The sequence below is a fragment of the Chiloscyllium plagiosum genome, unplaced genomic scaffold, assembly GCF_037043375.1.
Source record: "Chiloscyllium plagiosum isolate Xiang-an unplaced genomic scaffold, Cpla_swu_hap1 HiC_scaffold_1, whole genome shotgun sequence".
NCBI lineage: Eukaryota > Metazoa > Chordata > Chondrichthyes > Orectolobiformes > Hemiscylliidae > Chiloscyllium > Chiloscyllium plagiosum.
This window is the reverse complement of record NW_028270139.1, coordinates 109,171,491-109,187,305: the sequence shown is the minus strand read 5'-3', so window position 1 is coordinate 109,187,305 and position 15,815 is coordinate 109,171,491. Positions and strand designations below refer to the sequence as shown.

General features: G+C 39.8%; 1 protein-coding gene across 3 annotated transcripts in view; it reads right to left on the bottom strand.

The window, feature by feature from the left end:
• LOC122548398 (putative E3 ubiquitin-protein ligase HERC1) overlaps positions 1-15,815 on the bottom strand; it is a 377,691-nt gene that overhangs the window by 14,408 nt on the left and 347,468 nt on the right. For all 3 annotated transcript variants that reach the window (XM_043686981.2, XM_043687001.2, XM_043686991.2), the window contains exons 70-75: positions 13,396-13,534; positions 12,056-12,225; positions 9,226-9,395; positions 4,844-5,009; positions 3,980-4,056; positions 3,446-3,698 (exon numbers count right to left, since the gene is read on the bottom strand). In XM_043686981.2, coding sequence (XP_043542916.2) covers positions 3,446-3,698; positions 3,980-4,056; positions 4,844-5,009; positions 9,226-9,395; positions 12,056-12,225; positions 13,396-13,534 — 975 coding nt within the window. The remainder of the gene's footprint in view (positions 1-3,445; positions 3,699-3,979; positions 4,057-4,843; positions 5,010-9,225; positions 9,396-12,055; positions 12,226-13,395; positions 13,535-15,815) is intronic.

Genomic DNA, 15,815 nt, shown 5'->3' with positions numbered 1-15,815 from the left:
AGGAGTAGCAGGAGTGGGAGAGAGGGACCCTGTGTATGGTGGAGCTGAAGCAGACCACATAAGAGACACAGATCTCTGACTGGAGGAGACTGGGGATGGGGGTGAGTTGTGCTGCGTGTAGGGGAGGGGAGAAAACAACTTTTCTCAGATTGGATAATTTCAGAGGTGAATTCACCTGCTGGTCCCAGGTATTCTAAGCATTGGGACCAGAGGTGAAGTGAGAAGAAGTGTTTTCATACATGCTTTAATGATCAAGAGTGCAGTTTGGAATGGTAGGGTTGGTAGACTCGATAATAACTTTCAGAAGACAAAAAGACAGGGGAAAACGCAAAGCTTTGTAGAAACAGTGCGTGAAAAAGACTAATTGGATAATCCTTCAAAACAGCTGGCACTGGCATAATAGTCCCCAATGCATGGTTAACCTTCTCTGCATTATCACTATGATTAGCTCAAATAGTGACTTGAAGAAATCAGAAAACAATTCAGAAATTAGTACTTCCAATTCTAAGCCCAGTGCCATGTACTACACCATTGAAGAGTTCAGGCTGCCTACTTTTCCTCAATCGTCTTCCATTACTGCTTCAAACAGCTGCTAGAAAACAGTATGTAAGTACTTGCTTTCCTGTGTTGTTCTCCTTTATAAGGAATGAAATACCCTCTGGTCAATGCTTCAAGGTGATAATGGAAATTTGGCATATTGAGCTATTCTCGTTCTATTACTCAACTAGTGTACTATTACTCAACTCCACTATTGTACCAGATAGGGCGCTGACACACAGACAGATCCATTCTTTTCAGGTTTGTGCCTTTCATTCAATGGCTTGAACATTCTAATGCAAAGCAGTTCAGTTGGAAAGACGATGAGGAAATTTAACCAGAAACTATGCACAGATCAAAACAAACACATGCAACATGCCTTGATGACTATTGCCCAGTGGCTCTGACCTCCATAATCATGAAATGCTTCAAGAGGCTGGTCATGGCCTACATCAACTCTAGCCTCCCAGCTTGCCTCCATCCCCCGCAATTTGCCCACTGGTGAAACAGGTCCACAGTGGATATCGTTTCTCTAGCCCATCATCCCTGGAACAAGGACAGCTCAATCAGGCTCCCTTTCATTAGCTGCGCCTTCAACACCATAATCCCTACCAGATTAATTTCAAAACTCCAAGACCTAGATCTCAGCCCTGACCTCTGCAACTGGATCCTCAGCTTCTTAACCCACAGACCATAATCAAAGAAGATAGACAATAGCACCAGCTGCACAATAATTGTCAACACTGGCACCCCACCAGAATGCTTTCTCAGCCCCCAAATGTACTCCCTGTACACCCATGACTGTGTAGCCAAATTTCATGCAAATGCCATCTACAAGTTTGCTGACAACACCACTGTGCTAGGATGGATGAGTCAGAATACAGGAAGGAGATAGAGTGTTTAGTGTCACGGTGCAATGATAACAACCTTTCTCTCAATGTCTGCAAAAAAAAAGAACTGAACATTGACTTCAGGAAGAAAGGAGACGACATGCCCCTGTCTACATCAATGGGGTTGAGGTGGAGAGTCAAGAGCATCATGTTCCTAGGAGTGACGATAATGGACAGTCTATCCTAGACCTCCCACGCAGATGCGATGGTCATGGCGACATAACAACACCTTTTCTTTCTCAGGCCGCTCAGGAAATTCTGCATGTCCATAAGGACAAATAGATGCACCACTGAAAACATTATCTCTGGGTGCATTACTGCCTGGTATGGCAAATGCTGTGCCCAGGGCCGTAAGAAACGACAGAAACTTGTCTGCACAGCCCAGACTATCATGGAAGCCAACTTCCCATCCATTGACTCCATTTACCCTTCTCATTGCCGCAGAAATGCTGCCATCAAAGACCCCTCCCACCCCAGTGATGCCTTCTTTCAACCCCTTTGGTCAGGCAGAAGATACAGAAGTTTGAACATATGCACCAACCTTTTTCAGGTTCAGGAACAGCTACTTCCCCACTGTTATTAGACTGCTGAATGGACCTCTCTAACCTCAAATAATGCCATCTTGCTAATGTTGATCTTGGTTGTAAGTTTGCTCACTGAGCTGGAGGGTTTGTTCTCAGACATTTTGTCATCATGCTAGGTAACATCATCAGTGAGCCTCTGGTGAAGCGTTGGTGTTCTGTCATGCTTGCTGCTTATCTATCACAGTTTGTTGTGGTAGGTGATATCATTTCCAGTTCTGTTTCTGAGAGGTTGGTAAATGGAGTCCAAATCTGTGTTTGTTAATAAAGTTCTGGTTTGAATGCCAAGCCTCTAGGAATTGTTTAGCCTGTTCCAGGATGGATGTATTATCCCAGTTGAACTTGGGTCCCTTTTTGCCTGTGTGTGGATACCAGTGATAGTTGGTCATCTTTCGGTGGCTGGTTGGTGCGCATGTATCCTCGTGGCTAGCTTCCTGCCCAATTGTCCAATATATTGTTTGTTGCAGTCCTTGCAGGGTATTTTGTATATGACGTTTGTTCTGCTGGTTGTAAGCATGGCTGGTTGTAAGCATATTTAAATTTATCAGGAGCTGTTTCTGTGTGTTGGTAGGTTTGTGGGCTACCATGATGCCTAGGGACTGCAGGAGTCTGGACGTCATCTCTGAGATGTCTTTGATGTATGGTAGGATGGCTAGACTCTCTAAATGTGTTGTGTCTCCTTGTTTAGGTCTGGAGTGCAAGAATTGCAGACTGCACTTATTGGGTACTTGTTGTTCCTAAATGTGTGTTTGTCCTTGGCTTCTCGTAGTTTCTGGGTGCTGCAGCGTGTTGTGGCCCGTTTTAATAATGTCCTGATGCAGCTCCGTTTGTGGGTGTTAGGATGGTTGCACCTGCTGGGAGGACCTACTAGCCACCAAAAGACATGATCAACTGTCAGTGATATCCACACACACAGATGAAGAGGGACGCCAGTTTGACTGGGACAATACATTCATCTTGGGATAGGTTGAATCAAGACATGTGAGGAAATTCCTAGAGGCCTGGCATTCAACCAGAACTCCATTAACAAACCTAGATTTAAACCCCATTTACCAACCTCTCAGAAAAAGAACCAGAAATGATATCACCATCACAACAAACCGTGACAGATAAGTAGCAATGAAGACAGAACACCAGCGCTTCACCGGACACTCACTGATGTTACCTGACATAGTGACAACACATCTGAGAACAAATCCACCAGCTCAGCAAGCAACTTACAACCTGAGCTACAAATCTTCTCCAAAATGTTGATCTTGCTTCGTGCACCTCCTGTGTTGCCATAATCTTGTATTCCTCTTTTTATCTAAGCACCTTATAATTTCTATGTCCTTGCTTGTTATGATCTGCCTGTACTGCTCACAAAACAAAGCTTTTCACTGTACTTAGGTACTTGTGACCACAACAAATCAAATCAAACAATAAATCAAATCTTACTTCCAGGAAATTTTCCTCTGTTATTCCACTGTTGTCTAAATTCAAGATTCCATACAAGTTCCGAACATAAAGCAAGTCAACCTCTTCTAGATCCTCAGAAGAGAGAGGGATTGAGCAGAGCTGTTTCCATACAAATGGTGCCAAGTGTAGATCCAATGGTTTCTTGGTTCGAATAGCCACAGCCATCAGGATTCCCAGAAACCTAAACTGCTGGAGATGTTCAGCAGTACAAGCTGATGGGTTAAGCAAGAATCTGGAAGAAAATAAGGCAAAATAAAGAGATTTGGTCTGAGAATTTAAATTTAATCCCATAAAATTGTTAGTTTCTTAGCATCATGTGCCAGTTCATGAACAGTCGTATTACCATTAAATCTAAAAATATTTTGTGGGACTTTGCTACTTACAAATTGGCTGACATAATAAGAGCTATTACTTATTCTTCAAATGTAGCTGGCTTCAGAAGGATATAGTGAGGTCATGAAAAATTTTCTGTACATGCGAGCACTTTCGTAATTTTGAAATAAATTCTTTCACCTGTCTCTATTGCTACCAACTTCTGCAGTGCCATTTGGTGTTGCAATCAGTAGATCGACCACGCCAGTCTCCAATTCCTAGAAAATAAAGTAGTTTAAATTTAAGTTGTTGATAATAGAGATCATAGTTCTTAGAGTCACAGAGTTTTGACAGCATGGAAAGATACCCTTCGGCCTAGTGCGTCAATCTGGTCATCAAACGTCTTACTGTTCTAATCCCATTTTCCAATTCATGGCCTATAGCCTTGTATATTTTTGGCATTTCAAGTGCTCATCTAAATAGTTCCTAAATTTCTTGAGGGCTCCTTCCACAACTACTCTTTTAGGGAGTGAGTGAGTTCCAAATCTCTCAACCTCTGGGTGAAAAGCACTTTGCTCAAAATTCCCTCTAAACTTTCTGCTCCTCTCATAAAACTGTTCCTGTGGTTATTTAGCCCTCTACTAAGGGGAACATCTTCTCTCTATCTATGCCCCTGAAAATGTTGTACGTCTCAATAAGATCTCCAGTCCTGTTTGTTTCTATGTAAATGCAAAGTCACCACTGTCCAAGAGGACCATAGATCGGCACTTCCGTGAGAGAAAGAGAGGTGACTCGTGGTGGTTTAACCCGAGAGTCACCATGCCTCAGCTTTATAGTAACCTTAGACAGTGTAGGAATTGAACTCTCACTACTAGTATCACCAGCTTTCCAGCTAACTGAGTTAATTGACCATTTGTGTTCATCAGAAAGAAAGGAGTAGAAAAATATGTTGATCAGGTGAAAAGATAGATGGGAGGAGTCTTTGCTGCAACACAAACACTGGTATAGATCTGCTTTCAAGAATTTTCAATTTGTGTTTTAAATTCTATGTAAATGCAAATTTACCTGGCACATTTCTGTAATTGTATCATCAAATACCCCACCAGCATCATCAGCACCTTCCCCGATCAACTTCACTTTCCAGGCTCGTGATGGAAGTCTCAGTTCAGAGGCATTGAGCTGGACAACTTGCTTGGCAATCTGGATGAAGATAGGTTTGGTTGATCGGCCCCTGCATGTCATATACACATATAAATTAACATAACTGCAATACGTTTTCTGCAACTTTATAAAACAAAGAACTATTAAGTTGTGCAAAGAAAATTATGAAAGAAAATTACATTAGCAATAAAACTTTTGACAATGTACTGATACATAAATATAATTTGCTTTTGGCTGTTAATTGGCTTAAAGCACACCACATGCTGGGCTTTGTCTGATCTAACACTGTGTGGGAACATTAAAACAGGAACTGCATTAAGCGAGCTTTTAATAGAGACAATTCAACTTGCAAGAAAAATCTTCAAGATGAGACAACACCTGAGATGAATCATACTGATTTTGAATATATAAGTAACAAATTTATTCATAATAAAATTTAGTTAAAGTCTCACTCCTATTTTCAAGTTGTAAGTATGCCGTAATCTTCATGCAAAACCTGAGTGTGATAACACCAAAATTATGACCATGACTGCCTGAGTTGATAAAGCTAACCAAAATTCAGCAACCATAATCCTCCAAATAAAGGGACAGCTGTTATATGTGATAACATTTTTTAAACTTTGCATACCTATTGCAATATAATTGAGGTCCCAGCATTGATCCCAGTGCCAACCTGTAAATAACCCATTTATTCCGACACTCTATGTCCTGTTAGTGAGCAAGCTTCTATCTGCTGATCATCTACACTGCAAGATTTTATTTTTCTTCAATGTGGCAACCTTGCCAATCCTTCTGGAAATCTAAATGCCGTACATCTACCATTTGCAAAGCTGCAGCTGCCTTCCATAAAGGAGGAGGGAGGTCAGCAAGAGATTTGATAGGGGTGTCCAAAATCCCGGAGGCCTAGCGGATGGAGTAAATAAGAAAAACCGTTCACACCGATTGAAAGGTCAAGAACCAGAATACATTAAAAGTGATGGCTGAAGAACCAAAGGCAAATGTGATGAAATCTTCTTTTAAGTTGCAAATAGTTCTGATCTGGAATGGTCTGTCTGAGAGTGTGGTGGAGTTGGATTTGACTGTGGCTTTCAAATGATTGAAGCCCAGCACCATTCTGTTGAGACTATTTATATCTCCGTCCTATGGTTAGTATTAAAACTGAATAGTGCGTGCAAGACAGGGCCTGGTCAAGACTCTGAACAATTGAAGCCCAATTTTCTCCATGCTGCCCTTCAGGTAAAAAGCTCTAATTGTTTTTGCTGCCTTTTTGCTCCATGAGTTTTTGGTCTCCCTGCTTATAGGAAGGATGTTGTGAAACTTGAAAGGGTTCAGAGAAAGATTTACAAGGATGTTGCCTGGATTGGAGTGTTTGAGGCTGAGAGGTGACCTTATAAAGGTTTATAAAATCATGAGGAGCAGAGATAGAGTAGAAAGACAAGGTATTTTCCATAAGATGAGGGAGTCCAAAACTAGACAGCATTGATTTAAGGTGAGAGAGGAAAGATTTAAAAGGGATCTAAGGGGCAACTTTTTCACAGAAGGTGGTCCGTGTATGGAATGAGCTGCCAGAGGAAGTGGAGGAGGCTGGTACAATTACAGCGTTTAAAAGGCACCAGAGTGGGTGTATGAATAGAAAGGGTTTAAAAGGGATGTGGGCCAAATGCTGGCAAATGCAACAGATTAATTTAGGATATATGGACAAGTTGGACTGAAGGGTCTGTGTCCATGCTGTAAAGCTATGGTGAATTTTGTACTTGAATCCCTAATTACACTCGTCTGCAGTTTCTTGTCTCTCACCATTAAGATGTGTCTTTTTGGATCTCAAGTCGATGATGTTACACTTGCTCCATGGTTTTATTTGTGCTTCCTTGAAATAAACTCCCATTGCATAGATACCTGACTTAGCAAATTGCATTTATCTATGGATGAAATGAATTTTCTCTGAATCTATACTTTAGTGTCCAAATTGAGAATTTCTTCTTTAAGTTACAATTTCCATACAGTCTGAATAATTTTACTGCAGTTCAAGTGACAAATTCATTTTGATTTGATTACTCAGTTGCCGAATAAATAATATTGACAACATTCTGCTTGCGTTCTTCCTTCGGTGAACATTTAGCTTTGGAGGCTAACCAACAGCCATTTTGGTATTTTGTGAGCAACAGCAATCAGCAATGCGTAATTTACAAGGACATATCTTCTTCGAAATATGTTGTAGGGTCTATTTTGAAATTTTTATTGCATTCTTTTTTAAAAATTCATTAGTGGGATGTGGGTGTTACTAGCTGGTCAGCATTCATTGCTTGCTAGTTCCTTTGAGGAGGGGGTGGTGAGTTGCCTTCTTGAACCAATGCAATCCATGTGCTGTAGGTTCACCCACAATGCAATTAAGGGGGGAATTCCAAGATTGTGACCCAGAAACAGTGAAGGAACAGCAATATATTTTCAGGTAAGAATGATGAGTGGTTTGGGGGAGAACCTGCAAGTGATTGTGTTCCCATGTATCTGCTGCACTTGTCCTTCTAGATGGAATTGGTCATGGGTTTGGAAGGTGTTGCCTGAAGATCTTTGGTGAATTTCTGCAGTGTGTCTTATAGATAGTAGGCACTGCCTCTACTGAGGAACGGTGATGGAGGGAGTGAATGCTTGTGGATATGATGCCAATCAAGCGGGCTGCTTTGTCCTGGATGGCGTCAGTTTGAGTATTGTTGGAGCTGCATCATCCAGGCAACGGGGCTGCATTCCATCACATTCCTGACTTGCCTTGTAGATGGTTTGCAGGCTGTGGGAGGTCAGATGGTGAGTATTCCTAGCCTCCAATCTGCTCTTGTTGCCACTGTGTTTATGTGTGAGTCCATTTGAGTTTTGGTCAATGGTAAACCTCAGGATGTTGATAGTGGGTGATTTAGGAACAGTAACACCATTGAAAGCCACCAGGTGGTGGTTAGATTGTCTCTAATTGTGATAGTCATAGCCCAGTATTTGTGTAGCGTGAATGTTGTCAGCGCATTTGAACATGGTTTGCTTCAATAGCTAAGGAGTCATGAATGGTGCTGAATATTGTGCAATCAGCAGCAAACATCCCCACCTCTGATCTTATAAAGGAAGGAAGGTAAATGATAAAGCAGCTGAAGATAGTTGGGCTGAAGGTGATCCATAATCTATTTATTTAAAATAAACAGAGAATACTGGAGAAACTGGTCTGGCAGCATTTCTGGAGACAGAAAAACAGAGTTCATGTTTTGAGTCCAGCATGACTTCTTCAGAATTGCTGAAGCAGACGATTGTGAGTTTCTTCAGCATTCTCTGTGTTTGTTTAATACTTCCAGCATCCATAGTATTTTGCTTCTTTTCATCTATTTACCCAATGTCCGTATCTTCACAGAATAGTTTATCTTGGAGGTGGCAAGGAGGAAAATTTATTGAGTAAGTTGGGCTGAGAGAGATGCTCATCCCTTTTTTTTGCTATTTCATAAATTAAGTTCTAGATGCAAAGGTCCATTTGGCCACTCATTTAAATCGGAGTGGTCAAAACAGCCACTGAAGGGCCTCAACTTGCTACCTTCCTGGTTACTGAACTTCCTGACTGGAACGATAGGTGGTTTTCCGAGGGGATCACTATTAATTCAGAGACTCCGATCCGCAGGGACTGCTTTCTCATTGACAGGAAACACATTGCTATACAAAATTCTTCTGACCATACTCTAGGAGTTTTCTCTCCTCTCTGTCCTTTATACTATCTCAGACTACTTTAGGACTTTTAAAGTCCCCCTTTACAAATACTCGATAATTCGTGCATTTCCCGTGCAATTTTCTTGCAAGCGTTTTCCTTTGCCTATTTCCACCAGTTGATTACCCGTCACTACACCAAACAATGTAATGGTATCTTTATTTTTCTTATCTCTAGTTAACTAGATATGCCTCGGTCACTCGAGAACTTCCCATCTCCCCTTAATAAATACAGCTCCCCACTAACTTTCATTCCTTTCCTATTTTTCCTGAGTCTCTTATTTTCAGAGGCATTTAATACTTCATTTTACCCTTCATTGAGGTGACCTTCATCTGCACAATATAATCCTTCCACATTGTTATCTGAGCTTGCAAGCTCAGATACTTAATATTTACCAAGTTACCTTCAGTGTAGACTGGTTATTTCAAAAATATCATGGAAATTAATAATGTTTGAGAAATTAACATGCTCATTATTTTCATTTCTAGAGTCTTCCTGTGACAGTAAGTAACATAATTTAATGACAGTTTGCAAGGTTGCTCTCCAAATAACATACCGTGCAGAAATTCTCTTCACCGTGATCTGAGGTCCATAGGTCTTTCCTTGAATCATAGTTTTTCCTATTGATCGCACAAGTGGCAGAATGTTGACTTTTGGAGACAGAAGGCCTCTCAATCGACCTTGAGCTATTGCAGAAGCTCCAATATTATACCGTGAAATATTAGTCTGGTTGAAAAAGTAAAAACTTTCAATGAAGTTCAAATACCAAAATATTTTTCTTATTCCTTGTTCTATGAATAACACTTTTTAAAAACAATTACTGAAATCCTGTAACAGAATTGTAGTAAATGTGTTGACCCAAGACTAACAGCAAAGACTCGATGCATGCTGTAAGAGAAAACAAGCAATAAATTCCTTTAGGGACCTCAATGGATTAAAAAAAATACAGATTGCACACTAACTATGACCACATTTACATGTGATCATAGGTGATATAAAAATATTTTGATAACAGTTTCTTGTGTGCTAGGTTCTAAGCCTTAGCCAATGCTTTGGCAGTGCACCCAGTAGTGGTTAGGTCAGCCACAAAGAAACAGAGTGAAATATGTTTGATTCATAATCCTCAAAGAGATACGGCCTAGCTCTGGGAGCCTGCAACCTGTAGGCTGCCAGCTCTTTGACATAATTTATTAATGGCAAATACATTCTCAATTGGATTGCATTAATATGTCTAAAAAATTAAATCAAGGAAAGTAAGAGCTGTGTTTTTATTTTGGAGATAAAGGGCTAGTCATCATACTGCATTTTTGAATAACAAATGATTAGTTTAACAAAAAGCTTTGCTGGGATCAAAATAAACCTGAGTGCAAATCTGCTGCACAATTGTTAAAGGTAATGCCTTTGTTTCAGATTTTCTGGTTGAAGTTTTTTTTTAAATCACAAGAATCAATGGCTAAAAAAAGTCTTAGTTCTACACATTATTTGGTTTCTTGTGTATTTTAAGTGAGCCTTTATAAAAATTACAAATAAATTGTAGTACAAAAGTCAAACACTTCAATTTTAATTGTATTTTTGTAGAATACCTAAATTCTATGAAAGACTTTTATTTATTACATATGCAAATTATGCACTCTCCCAGAAAAATGTGGCAATTTATCAAGTATTTAGTTTAGAAATGCTGATGTTTTGTCCAGGAATTCGTCTAGTTGTTAAAAAAATTCTTAATTTAGACAACTGCTTGTAAAGTCTCTTCATGTAAGAGAAGTTGCTTATGCTTGGACCAGTCAGTTACAGCCCATACTGGCATGAGCTAGTAAACCAGTTTGTTTCCTCAGTTGAATGACCACCACTAACAAATGGTGACAGTTTGTCCAATAGGTAAGAAAATGGCACTTTCACAGTTCTATATTTTACAAAAAAGTCAGTATTCTGACTCAGAGATTGAGTCATAGAGTCATACAGCAGAGGAACAGAGCCTTCTGCCCAACATATCTATGCCCATCAACAAACCACACCAATCCAATTTAGCTGCACTTGGCCCATAGTCAATGCCCTGACATTTTAATACTGGTCCAGGTGCTTCTTAAATGTTATGAGAGTATCTGCCTTCACCACACTCTCAGATTGTGTGTTCCATACTCCTACCACCTGAGTGAAAAAAAACATCAGATTTCCTCCAAACCACTTAGTCCTTACCTGAAACAGTCTTAGATATATCTGCCATAGGAAGAAAAAGATTCTCACAATCTATCCTGTCTACGCTTCTCAAAATTTTGTATACCTCAATCAGATTACCCCTCAGTCTCCTGTGTTCCAAGGAAAACAAACTCAGCTTATCCAGTCTCTCCTCATAACTGAGGCAGGTGATAATGGGACGGCCTGGGCAACATCTGCCTCATGGGTAAAGACAGATGCAAAGTATTCATTTAACAGTTTGGCCATGCCTTTTGCCTCCAGGTGTAAATCCCCGTTTTCGAATGTAGACTCAAAATTGATGTGGACAAGATGATAATTAAAGTGTGATGTGATACAGTCTAGTACAAAGAACATGGAGGGACAGTATACAATAAAGGGTACCACTCCTACGGATGTGCAGAGGGAGTGTGCAGTAAAGCATTTAGTATTCTAAGCTTCATTAATGATGGCATGGAATACAAACATAAATACATTACACTCATTTTTTTATTATAAAATATTTGATAGACCTCAGCTGATGTACTGTGTAACATTCTGGGTGTCAAACTTAAGGAAGGACATGAATACTTTGGACAGGGTGCAGACGTGATTTAGAAGAATGTTTCTCATCCCTAGAATAGTTAATTATGAGAATAGATTTGAGAAGTTGGAAGCATTGTCTTTAGAGAGAAGAAAGCCAAGAGGATATCTTGCAGACATTTTCAAAATCATAGTTAGAGAGAATCTGTTCCCATTCACAAAAGCATCAAGAATGAGAAAGCACAAATTTAAAGTGATTTTGCAAAGAAAGCAAAAGAAAGCAATAAGGGAAACATTTTCTTACACAGCGAATAATTAAGACATTCAACGCACTGCCTGGAAATGTGGTAGAGGTAACTTCTGTTTTGCCACACAAAACCTGTCTTTTAAACATGAGAACCTGCCTCTCAAACACATTTCTAAATAACTCATCCTACATTTGCTTTTTCTTTGAAGTCAAGATTCACCACAATGTTCCAAAATCTCAATTATCCTTCCCAAAGTCACTCATTGCATCTGCAGCCATTAAATTTCTAAAACACAGGCTTGCTAAATTATTACTCCCAGATGTGTTTGGCCTCCCTTTTTAGTGACTTTTCCCTGGTGTTAGCTGGCTGCAATAGAAAACATGTTAAAATTATCCTATCCAGGATGCAAAAGAAATAATTTACCTGATGATTTGAGTTGAGATTCAATAGTCGCCAAGACCTATACATCAGATCAGAGAAGTGAAACAGGACCCGTAGCCTGTCTGTGAGGATTTCTGGGCTGCATTCCTTCAGTACATTGTATTGCGGAGGTATCATTTGTGGTATACCAAGTTGAACAGGAATTGTGTTACCTTTGATTTTAAAAAAAAGCAAATTATTGTTTTAAATCAATGATAGTAATTATTTGGTTTCTAAAATCCAGCTGTTGTACCTATTTTGGTAAAATATTTGACTTTAGAGTTTTAGTACAACAGACAGAATTTAATATGTTGGGCTGTAGCGTCATACGTTGATCAGAGAACCAATAAGAACAGTGCATTATTTCTCTCCAGAAAGCCCATTACAACTGCCAGGCAATAAGGCATTTGTCTGGACATCATCCAGCCTTTCACACAAAGAAAGCTTCAGGAGGGTGGAAAACCAGCGACCAACTTACCCCAATCAACAAAATCTGTCAGCTTATCACAGGCTGACAGCTCTTTAGTATGGTACTGTCAGTCATCGGGAACTGCTGGTACAACAAATTGACCTTGAGAATTTCTGCTGGATCTCCAGAAAGAATAGAGTGTGGATAGGATAAGAATTGCAGGATGGGTGGTCACCAGCATGGGGAATGAAGAGGCTTTGATAAGAAGCAAAATGGATAGCTTTTAGTGGTCTCCATTCAACCTCATTTTCTCACGTTGGTTCCCTTCTTCCACCAAGAAATCTTCTCTACTTAAGAGGCTACTTACGAGCCTCAGTTGGTCTCTGGGGTCCAGCCTACAACTCTAGTTACACCAATATTTATTGCAAGATCAATTCAGCTGAGGCATTAAAGCTGCAGTGTGGTGTTCAATTGAACATAATACATGAGAGAGAACATAAGAAAAGGAGAGCTCTCAGAGGGAAAAGGAACACAATGCTAATGTTCTTCCAATTTTTATGTGATAACAGTCAAATGGCCTTTTAACTAAACATTGTTCTAACTGGTATACACCAGAATCACATTCTATTTGACAGTATCTAGCTCTTTGCAACAGTCCATAAAAATTTGTAAATTACAAACTAATCCCACAGAATATTCTAAATGCTTTTGTAATTTCTTCAGTTTGTTACAGGTACTTTCCTTACTGGAGAAGGCTCCACTACAGTTTCCAGGTGTCAGTGTTGGAAACATTGAATAGTTACTTCAATTAACCTGTTAAGACACATATCTAGGACAGGTGGAACTTTAACCTGGTCCTCCTGGCTCTCAGATCAGGACATTACTCCACAAGAGCCACACAAGTTGTGTTACAAAATTAGGTATACTACATCACCTGGAGTTGAAGCTGAAAGAGGGGGTGTGGTCCATGCAGCACTGTGACACCGACCAGCTGAAATCTGACGAATATTTTTCCCCTGAAGTGCAGTGATCAATGTTGGTTCTTTTACTTGGTTGGTATGGTTTAGACCAAGCTGCAGAAAGGAGGTTGAAAATTTACTAACTTACAACATAGCTACATAAAAATTAGGTAATTGAGAAAATGTTACAACACAATTATCAAGACTTTAACATGGAGACATAGAAAACAGGAGCAGGCCAATCGGTCCTTCAAGACTGTACCACTACTCAATATAATCATGGCTAATCATTCAACTCAGGCCACTGTTTCCACTTTCTCCCCAAACCCTTTGATTACATTTAGCTCAAAGAACTGCATCTAACTCCTTGAAAACATTTCTGTTTGGCCTCAATCACTTTCTGTGGCAGAGAATTCTACATGTTCACCACTCTCTGGATAAAGAAATTTCATCTCATCTCAGTCCACATCCTTAAACAGTGACCCATAGCTCTGGAGTCCTCATTAATCAGAAACATCCTCCCACATTTACCCTGTCTAGGTTTGTTAGAACTTTATAAGTTTCTATGAGACCATTCTCATTTCTCTAAACTCGAGTGAAAATAGTCTTAACTGATCCATTTATTTTCATATGTCATTCTTGCCATTCCAGGAATCAGTCCTAGTAAACCTTTGTCGCACTCCCTCCACAGTCAGAGATTCCTTCTTTAGATAAGGAGACCAAAAGTGCACATAATACTCCAGGTGTGGTCTCACCAAAGGATTGTACAATTGCAGCAAGATATTGTTGAAATACTCAAATGCAGTCACTAAGGAGACCAACATACCATTTGCCAGAAAACAACAAATGCTGGAGATCACAATGGGTCAGACAGAATCCATGGAGACAGAGAGCAAGCTAATGTTTAGAGTCTAGATGAATCTTCATCAGAGCTGTACAATTCCATGACTATAAAAGGATACTCCTTCTCAACTTCTCCCCTCACCTGATGTGTAGTGACCCTTAGGTTAAGCAACACCAGTTCTCTCTCATCTGGCAACTTTACTGCCTGAACGATCATTTGGACTCTAAACGTTAACTTGCACTCTCTTCCCATGGATGCTGTCTGACCCGCTGTGATCTCCAGTATTTGTTGTTTTCAGTAGATTGCAATATCTGTAGTAATTTGTTCCTATAACATTTTCCAGTTCTGAAGGGTCACTAGACTAGAATCATTAACTTTGCTTTCTCTCCACAGATACTGCCAGAGCTACTGAGTTTCTTCAGCAATTTCTGTTTTTGTTTCAGACTTCCAGCATCTGCAGTTTTTTTTTAAAAGCACCATTTTGCCTTCTTTACCACCTACTGTACCTGCTAACTTTCAGTGACTGGCATATATGCACATCTAGGTCTCATTTCATTGCCCACTTTCCCAATCTACCTCCACTCTGAGAACAATCTGCCTTCTTGCTTTTGCTGCCAAAATGGGTAATCTCACATTTATCCAGATTATATTTCATCAGCCATGCATTTACCCACTCACTCATCTAGCTCTTCCTAGTAGATATATTATCAAAAAATTCTAGAAGACTTGTTAAGCACCATTTCCTTTTCATGAATCCATGCTGACTCAGTCCTGTCACTGTTTTCCAAGTTTTGTGCTGTGAAATATTTTACACTGGACTCTAGCATTTTCCCTACCAATGTCAGACCAACCAGTCTATCTCCATTTTTTAAAAAATCAGTGAGGTTAACTGTGCAAATTATATAAAATAAGAGTCAGAGTACCAGAAATATAAAGAATATCAATCATAAAAGATGAAATTTTCATTCTTGAATCTGGTGTACAAAAGCAGGATAAATCCTGAATTCTCAAACCCAAAATGGCTCAGCAATTTCCATTTTCAATCTGGGAGTCAGGTCACATGACCATGGAAGAGAGCAAAAGTCCGTCAGTTCCCAAGACTGGTTGTACAGAAAGTCTGCCTTGGTGCTCTTGCCTGGTGTTAAAATGCCAAAAATATTTTAAAAAAAAAGAGTAAAGACAAAAAATCCCTCCAACTTTTCTCCACTTGACTCTCCATGCACTATCCATGCTATCCCTTGCCACCTAATACCTTGGAATCAACCTCATGCCATATACTTGCCATGACAATCTATGCCAATGTACTCAGACCCACAGTATCGCTCACATTCACACCTTCCATGTGCCCATTTACCCAGATACCATTGCTCCTCGTACTTCCCATGTCCCCAATCATCCCATTAACCCTTTATAGTGCCAATGCCAATTGAACTACTGCCCTTCCTGCCCCAAACCAGTTCACTTAGTAACCATTATGGACATACCTTAGGAGCATGGCGACAGAACAATATTACCTACTTAATGAAAATTTCATCATCAGAAATAACAAAA